This window comes from Catharus ustulatus, chromosome 3, assembly GCF_009819885.2.
Source record: "Catharus ustulatus isolate bCatUst1 chromosome 3, bCatUst1.pri.v2, whole genome shotgun sequence".
NCBI lineage: Eukaryota > Metazoa > Chordata > Aves > Passeriformes > Turdidae > Catharus > Catharus ustulatus.
Genome location: NC_046223.1, coordinates 74,045,807 through 74,059,399, shown reverse-complemented (window position 1 = coordinate 74,059,399; position 13,593 = coordinate 74,045,807). Strand labels below are relative to the sequence as shown.

Here is a 13,593-nt window from a genome sequence, read left to right as displayed (position 1 = left end):
CCCAAGAGAAAGCGGCCCCCGCCCCGGGCGAGCGCCGGCTCCGGCGGGGCCGTCGGGCGGCTCCCGGGGGCGCGGCCGGCCCCGCCCCGCCCGCCGGCTCCCGCTGCCCTGGAGCGCCCCCGCGCGCAGCCGCCGGTGCCGCCCGCCCGCCCGCGGGGAGGGCGGCGGGGCAGGTGCGCGGCGGCTGCGGCGGCGTGAGCCAGCGCCGGGGCCGTGTCCGCCCGCCGCCGCCGCCCCTCCTCGCTGGCTGCTATTGCCGCCGCCTTCCCGCCGGCAGCGCCGGTTCCCTCTGCCGCCGCAGCTCGCTTTCTCCTCCTCCTCCTCCGTTCTGTCCTCCCAGTGGCTCGGGAAGGCAAAGCCCCCCGCCGGGGGCGCCCGTCGGTGGGTGCGTGTCCCCCAGACCCCGCGCTCGCCTCGCCACCGCGGCAGCCGCCGGCACAGCCCCGCTCAGCCCGGCCACCATGGCGTGCGGGAGGTAAGCGAGCTCCCTTCAGCTCTCCCTTCGCGGGTCTCGCCCTCCCGCCGGCGCCGCACCTGCCGAGGCGCTGGTGGGCGGCCGCGGGGAGGGGACGACCGGCGGGTTTCTCCAGTGCCGGAGGAAAAGTTGCGCTGGGCGGAGGCGGAGCGGCGCCGCATTGTTGTGTGTGCGGGTGTTCCCTGCGGGCGGCGGCGGGGCGGGTGTACTTCCGGGTTCGCACCTTTCTCCCTTCGCCGCCGCGCCCCCTCCTCCGCCGGCCGCGCTGCCCCCGAGCCCGCCCGCTCCGGCCCCGGCTGTCCGCGCTCGAGCCGCCGGGACGGGGGAAGGGGGCGCGGGGCCGCGCCGCCCGTCAAACGCCAACGACGACGGCAGCCGCGGTAAAGGGTGGAGGGGTGAAGCTGCCCCCCGCGCCGAGTGGGGCGCGGGGTGCAGCGCCCCGCCGGGAGCCGGTGGCGGCCGGGGCCGAGGGACCGGCCGCGGGTACGGTGCGGCAGCCCGACGCCAGGGGGCGGCCCGCGCCCCGCCGACAGACGCCGCCGGATGGCGGTGACCGCCCGGCGAGCGGCCGCGGCCGGGCGGGGCGGGCAAGGACCGGCGTGGGGCGCCCGCGGCGCGGCGGAAGGGAAGGCCGGGGGAGGAGAGCGGACTGACGGCGGGACGGGACCCGCCGGGCGACGCGTCCGCCCCGAGGCGGCAGGGAAGCGGAGGATGGGGCGGAGGCGACGCGCCCCGAAGGGCGCGGGGCTCGGCCGCCCTGCGGTAACCGGCGGCGGGGCGGGCGGGGGCCGCGTGTCACGCGCGGCGCCGTGTGCGCGGTGCGGGGGGTTTAACGCGAGTGGCGGCGGGGCCGCCATCTTGGATAGCTCCCGCCGCGGCGCGGGGTCGCGGCCGGGCGCTGCCCGCCCCCGCCGGGGCTGCGGGGACAGCGCCGGCACCGCGGGGACAGCGCCAGGCCCGGGGCGCGTTCCCGCCGGCAAGGGGCGGGCGGGCTCCCCAGAGTGCGGTGACACGTAGCCCCGCGGCTGGCTGTGAGGTGCCAGCCAGGCACGGTGCGGGACACGGTGCGGGGGAGAACAAATAAAGTGCCGAAATGCCTCCAACACGCCTTGCTCCTCCTTGTCGGGTTGCGCGGCGGCGGGTCCGCGTGGCCGCTGCCTCCGCGGTGAGGGTGCGGCCGCGGCATCTTCGGGCTCCGCGGGCAGCGGCCGTGCCTGCGCGCCGGCAGCTCCACTCGGCTGCTGTGTTATTGTAGTACAGCATACAGCGGGTCAGATAACCAGCTACCGAATGAGAGCCTTCATCTGAAAACAAGTCAACAGCAGCAACGCCCGCATTTTGTCCAAGCTATAATAAAATATGCAATTTGCGTATCTAAATAGGTTTGAAAACTCTTAAGTTAATTTTAAGTACGTTTTAGCCTTAACACGAGGGAATTACCCATTTTTATCTGATAAACATTGCCGAAAGAGATTAATTTACTTGTTTCTCTCTTACCAGTCGTTAGCTTCCTAGTGATGGTGAGTAAATGATGTACGATGGTCTTGCAGTGGTGGGACAAAACAGTGGCGCACGCTACACCGATTTGTTTACAAACTTGGTTCCTTTTGCTTATGTAACTGGTCTTGCTGTTCTTTTTAAATAGGCCGTTCAGAGAGCACTGTTTTTTTCCCACCTGTTTTTGAATTTCCCATCTTGCATAAAAATTGCAAGTATAGAGAAGTGTCCTGTCATGAACCAGTCATCAGAGACACTAAGAAAATAGTTACAGCTAAATTTGGTCATAGTTAATTTCAATGTAGTTGTGTATGCTTTTAGTGATATCTGGATATTACATACTGAAGTGCAATAGTGCATGTTTACTCTTTGAGTGATACCTGTGTACTCCGCTTTGCAAAACTACAAGTAATTTATTTTGAAAAACACACTACTGAAAACCATCCCCCCCACCCCCAAAAAAACAAAAAAAAACCCACCGAAAAACCAAAAACAAACCAAAACCTTAAAACTTCAGAGGAGACAATTGACAAACTTGTTTGGAAAATTTTTTGTAAGATATGCAGCTAAGCCATAATTCTTCAAAGGATGAATATTTCTTTTCCCCTTTGGTATAAGAGTAGTAAGAATCAATGTTGAATTAAATTATGACCTAAATTATTAATACACCAGGAAGTCAAGTTTCCTTTGCTGTAGTCAAATGAATCATGTATGTAGTGGCAAAGGTAGTGATTATATCTGGTGTTTGTCCCTTGCAGTAGATACAAAAATGCAGCAGTACTAAAAACTCTGCCTGAATATTTATGGCAAAAGTAACTGTCTTCTACTCTGATCATTTAAAACAACATTCTATCAAAGACATGTGCTGCTGCTTCACTTTTATCAAAACTTTTATATTTTAAATAATCTGAAAACGTATTAGCTGGCATGTACTGAGAATGTCATGAAAGGGAAGTGATACGTAAATGGAAAAGGAAACCCCACATGCTGTCCCTCCTAGGCCTGAGCAGCTGCAGTCTAGGCCATTTGCAGGATGCTGTGGTAGGTCACACGCAGTGTTTCACATGGCATCCCGGAGCACGGAAGTAAATTTTAAAACCCAAGCGGTTAAGCCATTTGTTCCTCCTCTTTTTCTGCTCTCTAACCCCGTGGCAGCGTTTTGTTTGCGGGGCAGCTGAAGCCTGCGTCGCGCAGCGCGATCCTCGGGCGGAGAAACGCGGCACCGCGGGTCGCTCCGAGCAGGGCCGGGAGGTGCTTTCCGAAGGAGCCCTTTCCCCTGGGCCAGGAGGCGGCTTCCGAAGGAGCCCTTTCCTTCCCCGGGGCGGGGAGCCGCGCTTTCCCCGGCCAGCGGAGCGGCAGCGCGGTGACCCGGGGGCCGGCGGCGGGCGCGGCCCCTCCTCCGTGTGCGCGGCGCTGTCCGCGGTGCTGAACCGCGCCGCCGTGGCGTTGCATCCCCGTCCCGCCGTGCCCGGGCCGGCAGTGCCCGGGGCGAGCTGCCCCGGCGGCTCTCGGCCGCTTCAGCGCCGGGGTCACGGCAGAGGAGAGCTCTCACCCACGGCCTTCATGTAATACACTGTATCGCGCCGGTGTCGGATGCTGACAGCAAAATCAGTGGCAAATACTACAGCGCTTTCTCCTTCGGAGCACGAGCTCTCCCAGCGACGCAGATATTTTTTTGGGGAAGCTTAACGTTGCCTGTATGAAATGGAAGTCTGTGGATGAAACCAGCAACTAGACAAGAACTTGGTGTTCGCTATTTTTAACCACAGGTTCAGTTAATGAAAGGACATTCTGAAAGTGAATATCAAAACAGCGGTGTCATCAGTGAGGATGAAATAACTGCTCATTGCACAGGGAAGGTTCAGGAAAAAGCAGGTATTCATTAGCAGCAATGCAGACACAGGCATGAGATCTTCTCCTTTTTACCTCTATTCAAAAAAGACAAATTTAGAAAGCTGTGCTGTCTAGCAGATTTTTTTTTTTTTTTTTCAAATTCACTTTAATGTGCTGCAACATCTCTAATACATGAAAAAAAATTAAAAGCGTTTTTTAATCACAGAGATAAGCATTCATTTTCTGTAATTGCACACTGGGTGTTTCAAATACAGTTGCACAAGAAAAGCAAATATGCTCCTCTGGTGTGATGTGTAGAAGCTGAATAAAAAAGACTAAACCAATATGATGTGTTTCACATGGGAGGATAACAATTTTAAAAATATACATTCTGCTTCTAAAAATAGAGTGAACTGATATGCAGAATGAATTGACCTTCAAATTAAAGGTCAGAGGTGACAAACCAGGACAAAGGTCATGGAGCTCATTTTCAAGCAGTTTCTATTTTTTTCATAGTTGAACAAAAGCTTAATTATACAGAAGAGTATGGACTGTAATATTTAATTAGTCAATTCTAACAAAGAAATAGAGGCATTTTTACACAATTCCCTGTTTTCTTGAATGTAGTTCTATTAGGGAAATATTTGTGCTGGTATGACTCAAAAATGGGTCTGTCTTAAAATATTTAAATACATTTTTTAAGTTAACATTTAACAATCTACCATCTGTACTTAATATTACTGCTTCAGAGATGAGAGGGTTGTGTAGCCATTTTCTGCTTATTCAGTGATTTTAGAAAAAAAAAAATCCCACTCATGCTGTTGTTTCGATAAAGTTAGATTACAGGTCTATTCATTTTGGCATTCATGCACATACTTATTATTTCTAGCAAACCACTTCCCCAAAATCCTGCTTCCAGTCTGCAGAATTCTATATGTACATATGCAGTAATTAGACAGACCTAATGCCTGACAGTTTAACTAGGATGTGTATATGATTTTTATTATATGCACTAAGATTCAGTATTCTAACAATTTGAAGGTATTAGTTCTCTTTTTATATCAATAATATCACATTTAGACTAAACCAAGATTTCATAAATATTATGGAGGTATTTAATAAATATTATATAGGCTAGCTATATGCAGTAATGAAACAACTAGGGATTACTAGAAATTGAACTGTTAAAATTTGTATACTCATTCACTAATAATTTTGTATGACATAAAAGGTTTTTGGTTTTCTTTCAGATACTGTATGTCCTGTACCTACTTCAGCTACTGAGGTGTACATTGTTTTTAAAGTTTCCATCTTCTCTTTTAAAGATTGTGACTTTTTAGTTATATATCACTGATGTTCTTGTTTACTTTTTTTTTTCTGGTTTGAATTAATGACCCATCTCCACTAAAGTTTATTAAAAATTACCATTGCATTATTTTATTTGTTTGGTTGTTTTAAACAATGACTCAATCAGAAGCCACTGACATACAGGACTGATGTCCACTCCAGCTAAAATGGGAAAGATGTGCCCTGTACTATCCAATCCTCTAGGAAAGTGAATGCTGGTGTTTGAAATACAGACACTCATCTGCTCTTTAACTTTTACAATGTTGGAATTGATTATTTTAATGGACAATATCCATATCAGTACTTGATAAGCATAATAAAAATACAAATTATGATAAAATCCATCATTAATGCTCTTAAGCAATAATTCAGTGATTTAAAAAACCCAACAAAAATGAAAAAAGAAGATTTGTAGGTAAAGAGCACATGCAAATAAGACAAAAGTTCTGTGCAGAGGAAGGTGTGTGAAGAGTGTGTAAATTTCATCAAAACAAGTGTTAATGTAAAACAGCTCAGAAAGGAGGTCTGAACAAACCATAATAAAGCTGTTATAAAAGTAAATAAAAATTGTTTCTTTTTAAAAATGAAACTTGTCGTGCCATCACTTTTGAGGGGATGATATCAAAATCCTACTGGGCTGTAGTATTTTTATAAAAGTTGGAAGTTATACAAATACAGAATTCAACTTGTCATAATATTCATTCTTAATTTGACCTTTAGCAGGTTTGGGTTTTTTTGGTACTTCATTTGGCATTGTTTTGTTTGCAAATAGTTATCAAGTGGGGAATAAAAATCTTACTCATATGTAGTTTTTCACAAAAATAGACAAAATAACTCAGTGATCAAGCTCTGAAAAATGTTACTTACCTATAATTTGAGAATAAAAGCTTTTAAAGTTCTTTTCCTTAGAAAGTACTGCTATGAAGTAATTTAGGAAGTACAAAGAAAAATCCATGTGAAAACATGTAATAAGATCACAAGGTAGTTTTCTTGTTGTTTCATTTGCTGTGTAGCAAATCAGTGTACAGCAATTTCAAATGCCCTTGCTAACAGTAAACTGGGAACAAAATACTTTAAATATGTAAATATGTAGGAAACAGAACAGCAGTGATCCATTTTAAAATTGTATGTTTAAAAAAAAATTCATATTTGAATCACAAAATCTTACTTGAAACATACCTGGTTTACATTGCTTTTTAATTAAATCATTATGATTTTTGTTTAGTATATGAATATTTAAATGCAGACCATCATAAATTGCAGATTTTACTAAATCAAATGCACTAAATAGGAGAATTGTATATAAGTAATTTCAATCCTTTAAGCAAAAATAAACTTGTTCAGCATATTCCTTTGTTATATATTATCAATGTTTTGAACTAAATAAATGCTGAAATGTTTTTATTGCTAAAAAAGTTATCAGTATAGTAGTAGCATTTAATTTTGAGGAGAAACTCTGATCCTAGAGTTGTCAGACTTTTATTGATTCCCATTCTGATATTGTGGAGTTCACTACCTTTTTTTATTGCCCAAAAGAGTCAGATTCCTAACAATGGTGGAAGCACATTTTAACTTTCTTTGTTCATGTTCTCACTCTAGTCAAATGCCATTCTTACACAAAATTAAGAAGTGCATAACTGGATGCTTGATCTTCAAAAACTTCGTTTCCTAAAAATTAAGGTATGCTTAGCCTTTTTTATATCAGGAAAAAAACATATCTGGGCTATTGCCTGTCTTTGTTGTTTACTTGAAACTGTAGTTTCCCTCCTTCAGATCAGTGATAAAAGTGAGTGAAATTAGCAAAGAAATACTAAGTTTCAATTTGTTAGTTATTCAATTATTTTTTTTAAGTCAGCATTGTAAAAATATTTTTAAATATCTCACACATGCTTGCTTTCATCTTCACGTGCTAAAAAAAACAGTGTAATGGTGTATAAAGTATGGAAAAAAGCAAGGAAAATTATGCCTAAACAAAGAATAAAATTGTGAGAGCTTTCAACTTTATCCACCCTGTAATTACATAACGACATTAACACGTGAGTGTACCTTTTCAGGAAATTTTAGCTTTTGTTATTTATGCATTTCAAAGTAAATATATTTAATGAATGAAATGAGAATTAAACTGAATGAAATGAAAAGAGAAAAAAAACAGAGTTTAAACAATAAAAACAGATCAGGAGGAAACCCATTATTTAGAATTGAACATTGAGGAATCTCAAGTAAAACAAGTAAATTCAGAGTGTCAGACAACTTTCATTTGTGATGTTTGAAATCAAAATACTGTGTGCATAATGCTTCTATCAGCAATCAGGAACAGTAAATAAGGTCAATTTTTACTGACTAGTTCAAATGACAGCAAAGATTGTTAATATATCTGACTGGTGTGTGTATATGTGTATATAGATACATTTTAAAAGCTCATGGTTTATGCTCTGTCCACAGAGTTAAAGTGAGTATGCTTTGCAACATTCATCCATTTAAGACTTCACTCCTGATGAGTTAACTAAAAGAAGATCCTCTCAACACTGGAATGTTTCCCCCTATTCCCTTGCATCATCATTTTCCATATTTGTTATAAAATAAAGGATTGCTGGGTTTTGTTTTCTAGTTCTACTTTCTAATCATACTTAATAGTACCCAGCATTATTTAAAAAAAAAAATACTGCTGGCTTTACTCTGGAAGAAAACAGTCCCCTAGCTACCACTGTGAAAGAAATAAGTTTAACATATTAATTTTTATTTTCAACTTATTTTTGGAGGAAAGCGTTTATCTTAAGTGGAATAACTATTTATGTCTGCTTTACTTTCTTCCAAACAAATTATGTTTCTAAATCCTTTGGCAGCAAACCTTTTTAAGCTGATGAATTCAAAACAATGCTTATCTCAGAGAATTCCTTTTGAATAGATATAAACTTGTTATTATTTTTTACTGACGAGTAAGTTGTCAAAAATGGACTACATAAGCTATTAAGTCAGTTGAATTACAGAATGTGCTACTTATAAGGGAAAGTGGATTGCCTTTGTTGGATGTCTGTCAGTGTGCCTTTAAATTATACTGCACTTTTCATTGTATTTCCTATCCAGCAATAATTCCACATCGTGTTCTTTTACATTATTTTTCATGCTTACTGTTACAGTATCCTTCCACGTGCTGTGAATGCCTAGTTAAAATAAGGATTGCTTTCAAAGGTAGTGACTTTATCTCTGAAAACATCTTGCTGTCTAGAGCAGTTCCTTAGCAGCATTTATTTACTTATTTGCAGGTACAAAGTTCATGTAAATTCCAAGATAAAGTAAAATACCAAGATACTTTTTTTGATTTGTACAGCATAAGCAGGCACAGGAGAGTTCACCATGAGCCATTTCAGAGCCCAAACCTGCTTCAATTTAAATCAGGAGCTGATTTTGTATGTCTTTCAGTAGGATAGAGTAAAATACATGCCAGAATAGTTTCTCATTTAAACTGTCTATTTAAATGAGTTCATAGAATTGAAATGCTCAAGCTCCTCTAAACTAACACATCTTATACCAAGCTTTAGGTATCAGGAAGCTTTTTGTAATAACTATAAATCTGTAATCTACTGTGTGACCCTCTAGAATATGTGATGCTTAAAAATGTGTTACAAAATGACTGTACTGGAAACATGAAAAGCTTCTGCTGTTTTCTGCTACAGTTTTTAAGAACTGTACTTTCGTCCTTTGAATCCCAACACCACTCCCTCAAATACTTATTTTTAATCCCTTCATAAACTGAAGCAGGTTGCATTCCAAAGCCAAGAACGGATCCTTTACTCTATGCTTGCATATCTCATTATGTTGCATAAATAATGCAGATAAATCTGAAAGGCACAAAAGCCACATAGCCACAGGTTGGCAGAACAAAGAAGCAGATACAAGAGATTGGGCTTCAGAGCTTGAAGGTGTAAAAGCAGAGTTAGGTTTAAAACTAGACAAAAGTCCACACAATCCCAGTGGAAAACTTAGTTACTACAAAAGAAGAGGAACTGAATCAGCTTGCCAGTGTTGTTGCACTGAAAAGAAAGATTGTACCACCTCTTTTCCAATTTCTGGCATTGGAAAGGATTTGGGATATTTGACTGTAAGGGAAAAGAAGTTGGAGAAAATTGGTTCTTATTTGTCTTTGTTCATTCTTCTCACTTTGCTTACTCCTAGTAGGATAGCAAATTTAATTTCTTTATTTTAGTAAGCTAACAGGACAGCTGTCCGTATGTTCTCTTCAACTGAAAAAAAAAGACAAAACTCAGATTTCTCTAAAATAGGTTGATACTGCTATTCTTTGTTTGTTTTTGATGGGTTTTAGTTAACGTAGATTATTCAAAAAGACAGTAGAGGGTGACAAGAGGACAGGCTTGTGGCAGGTGAATTTGTGCATGCTATCTAATCATCCTTCACTTGTTAAGCAAACTGGACAACCTAAATAACAAGAATACTCCAAAACCAGGGTACTTTACCTAATGCTTCATGCCATCCGCATCGGGGGGTTTTTTCTGTGATATTTTTCTTGGCATTGTATGAAACAAACCAGGCCTTTTTCAACTAGAGCAAAAGTACACCTTTCATGAAGTTTCGTGAAAGTTTCAAGTCACGCATCTGCATTTGTATGACTGATTTTGTTTAGATTGAGACCTAGAATGTAGTATCTTTACATACTATGCTCAGCAGTTTTGTCAGGCATAACTAAAAGCGTATTTCTGTTGATATTCATAAGTCGGCATTGAGTTACTATTTTGACCATTAAAGAATCCTGGAGAATTATTTTTATAGGCTTTTCTTAAATCATATACAAGGTATGACTTGATTGTTTAATATGTACAATTTAAGCATAGTAAAGACAACACACTAGTTCTTAGGTTACCTACTGCAATTAAATATTGATAAAGGAAAAAAACACCTTCCAATATTCTGCAAATCTGTGTCTTTTCCCTCCGTTGTCATCAACTGTGTAACTTTCATTAGAAGGGGGTAATGCTTTTACTGGTGCTGGGATGCGAGGCGGGGGAAACAGGACTTGATTTTTTTCTCTTATGCCTTGGTTATCTCATTGTGGTTCTGATGAGCTAGGTAAGTCTCAAACAGTAGGTTTACAGGTCACTTCATAGAGTCAGTGCCTTGGCATTTTATGGCCTCCTAATGAGCCGTTAAACTGGAGATGAGGTAATTAAATACGGTACTCTGGGACAGTGTACTCGGTACTGACTCCAGCTCTCTGATTTTAGGTTCCTCAGAAGACGATGAGGTCATTCAAGAAGGTCTCCTCAGGCTCAGGTCAGTCTTCTCTACAGCGTCTTACGTGGCTGACTGTATCTGTAAAACTGAGGTACTTCAGCACTTCTGTCCCGCTTACTCTCATGAACGTAAACATTGGGTGGGATGGGGAAGAATCGCAAATTTTGTGCACAGGCTTCAGAGTTCTTGTTGGATGCAGTCTTGAGTTCTGCTTCTGTAAGAAAAATAAACAATTACATAAGGAAAGTTTATTTACAATACGCACATGTCACATACCTGTCGCAAATGATGGGAGCCCACGGGTTTTATATGAGCGCTGCGGGACCACCATCCCGGCAGGCGCACACACTTCAGTCACTGACTAAAATTCATATTCGTGGAGTTATTTCCGTGCCGCTGTCACACTACATCCACGCACCTCCTCCGATCGCCACGCCTCAGCAGTTCCGCCCGTCCAACCCCCTGCCCAGCCCCGCTGCCCAACCCCTCTGCCCGCCCATCCAGCCCGCTGCCCGGGCGCTCTCCATGCAGGCCGGGGCACGGAGCTCCCCGCGGAGCGGCGCTGCGCCCCCGAGGGTGGGACGCGCGTCCCGGGGACCCCCGTGAGCCGCCCGCACCGCGGGACGCGCTGCGTGCAGCGTGGGCGGCCCGGGGCTGGCGGTGGCAGGCGCCGGGTGTTGTCTGTGTGCTGGGGCGGGAGGAGCTGTCCGTGTCACCGCCGGGCTGCCGCAGGCCAGAGCGCCGGGCACTTGCCCGTCGGGGAGGATGTGCTCCCTGCTGGGGCTGTGCGGCTGTCCCGCTCCTGGCTGGAGCGAAAGCACCCGGGGTGCGGACCCGCCCGCTCATCGTCCTGCGCCTGCCGAGCGGGAGGCGAAGCGGAACACCGGGCCGTGCGGCCGGTCCCTCCCCGAGGGCTGGCCTTCCCTGTGGGGTGTTTGCCCTGTCCGACGGTCTCCCGCGACGACTTCCAGAGCCTCCTTAAATCCCCCGGGGAAGCGTCCGCTATCAGTTGCAAATCCGCAGCTGAGAGACGGTTAATGTACGTGAGCCCACATCCTGCATCCGAGCTCTCCGAGTGAGCGCCTCCCGCGCCCTCCTGCCCGCGGATCCCGCGCGGAGTCCCAGTAATTGACAGCACTTCTAGGAGTCCCCCGGCACGGCCAGCAGAGGAGACCGGAGGACAGGGCGGGCCGTCTCAACACAAAATGTTAGCAAAGCTCATGCTCGAAACCGCGTTGAGACCCCAGCTCGAGCAGCGACGCCTGCGAACCTCGGCGGGGGCTGCCCCGATCCCTCGGGGAGCAGGGGCGGGCTCCGGGCATCCGGGAGCGCCCGCCTTGGCTGTGACGGCTGAGGAGCGCCGGGGAAGCTAAAAACTCCTGCGCGGGCAGGAGCGAGGGGAGAGGGGCCTGAAAGTGCATTTCCCGAAAAGAGCCGCGGTTCGGGACGCGGTGCGAAGGCGCCTCTATAAAGCTTTTAACTTCAGAGCCCGCACTCGCACGTCGGGCAAATTCCGTCCCTGCTCGATCTGAGGCGTGGCAGTGCGCAGTTGGGCCGGCGCTGTGTTTTGTTAAAAAAAAAAAAAAAAAAAAAAAAAAAACTTGCATATTTTCTACTATTAATGCTCGCGATTAAAAGCGAGTGTAATAAGCCTGACCAGGAGAGATGACGGTGTCCTGAACGCGTCCGACCCCGTTCCCCCAAAGGCGCGGTGCCACGTCCCCGCTGGGAATGACCCGCATTTTCTGGGAAGTGTTAAAACAAAAGCTCGGCAGCAAAGCCCGGTTTTGGGGCAGGGTAACAGGGACAGACCCGCCGCCTCCCGGGCCCTGACGGAGCGCGGCCGCTGGACGGGCGGCGGGAAGCGGCCTCTGCTCCCCCCCGGCGGCACGGCCGTGCCGGGAGCGGGACCTGCCGGGCCACCCCCGCCCTCGAGCCGGGCGCTGCGCGGCGGCGGAAAGGCAAAGCGGCTTTGGCGCCCAAAATGTAGGTGCGAGGGTTTTGGCGGGAAGAGCTCCGCACCGGCACAGCCTCCCGGCCGTAGGAGCGGCGGGAAGGGCCGCTTCGGACCGTACATCGAGGAAAAGTCATCTGCGCTGGAGACCGCGCAGAAAAAACACAGCGGGCATCCCATTCGGGGCAGCACCGGCGGGGCGGCGCCGAGCAGCCCAGCCCGGGCAGCGGAGGAGAGGGGGCAGGGGCGCCGCGGCGCCGACCCTGCCCCTCCTGCCTGCCCGTCGGCGAGGAGCGCTGCCTGCGCTTTGAAATGGGAAGTGCTAGCACCCCGAGCTCTGCTTTCAAGTGTAAAACACGCGTTTTGTTTCAAATGCGCGCGTTTGTTTGGATTTTTGTGCTTTCAATCCGCCGTTTGTTTGGATTTTTGTGCTTTGTTTTTTTCCCTGTTTATTTTTTTCTTTTGGTTTGGGTTTTTTTTGTTTTTGAGGCAGGGGTATTTTTCGAGAGGGCCAGTAGTGTAGTTGGGTGAGGGGGAGTGTGTGGGTTTTGTCTTGTTTTGGTTTTGTTTAGGGGAATAGAAGATGCCGAAGTTATGACTTTAAAAGCTTTAGGAAGGTGACAAAAAGGAAATCCAACACCACTGGTTTTGGTTACATAGTTTCAAGAGAGTTCTTGCTGTGCTTGTAGAAAGACAATGATTCTAGCTTCCTATAATTGTCTTTACCAAAATTAGCATCTGTTTAGCGAAATGTAAGGATAGAAATAGATATCTTTAAAAATATGCAAACTATTACCATTAAACTAATTTGTTCACGAACTGGCTTGTTCCGTAATTTTGGGGGTTTTTTTACCTCTTCTCCCCTCCTTTCAGAATTAATTTTGGAAGGGTGTTGGTTGGGGTTCTTTTTTTTTTTTAATTTTTTTTTTTCTTTTACCCGGAGAGTTCCCAGCTGGCAACAGCTCTCTACCTTCCACAGAACTTGAAAGGCTGATGTCCCTTGCAGGAAATGAATGAGTCGATAACATCTGACACCAGTGACCAGTCCAGTGACCCCAACCTTAATTCCACTAATACTGGAGGCCTGAAAATCTCAGTGAAGACACATTGCAAATCCCACCCCCCTCCATTTTATAAAATCTGCACTTATTTTGCAACCTTGGAAAAACTCTGCAACCGATATATTTACGTTCACTTATTTACGTGGTTTTGTAGTCTTTTATTTATTCATCGAAGAATA

The 13,593-nt window shown here is 46.3% G+C and overlaps 1 protein-coding gene across 3 annotated transcripts in view; it reads left to right on the top strand.

The window, feature by feature from the left end:
• The first annotated feature begins 227 nt into the window (after positions 1 to 227).
• Positions 228 to 13,593, top strand: part of LIN28B (lin-28 homolog B) — a 108,264-nt gene continuing 94,898 nt past the window's right edge. For 2 of the 3 annotated variants that reach the window (XM_033055826.1, XM_033055825.1), the window contains exons 1-2: positions 228 to 475; positions 10,390 to 10,438. In XM_033055826.1, coding sequence (XP_032911717.1) covers positions 10,405 to 10,438 — 34 coding nt within the window. In that variant the 5' untranslated portion in view covers positions 228 to 475; positions 10,390 to 10,404. Of the gene's footprint in view, positions 476 to 3,485; positions 6,833 to 10,389; positions 10,439 to 13,593 lie in introns of those variants that run through there. The other variant, XM_033055824.1, reaches the window with a different exon arrangement.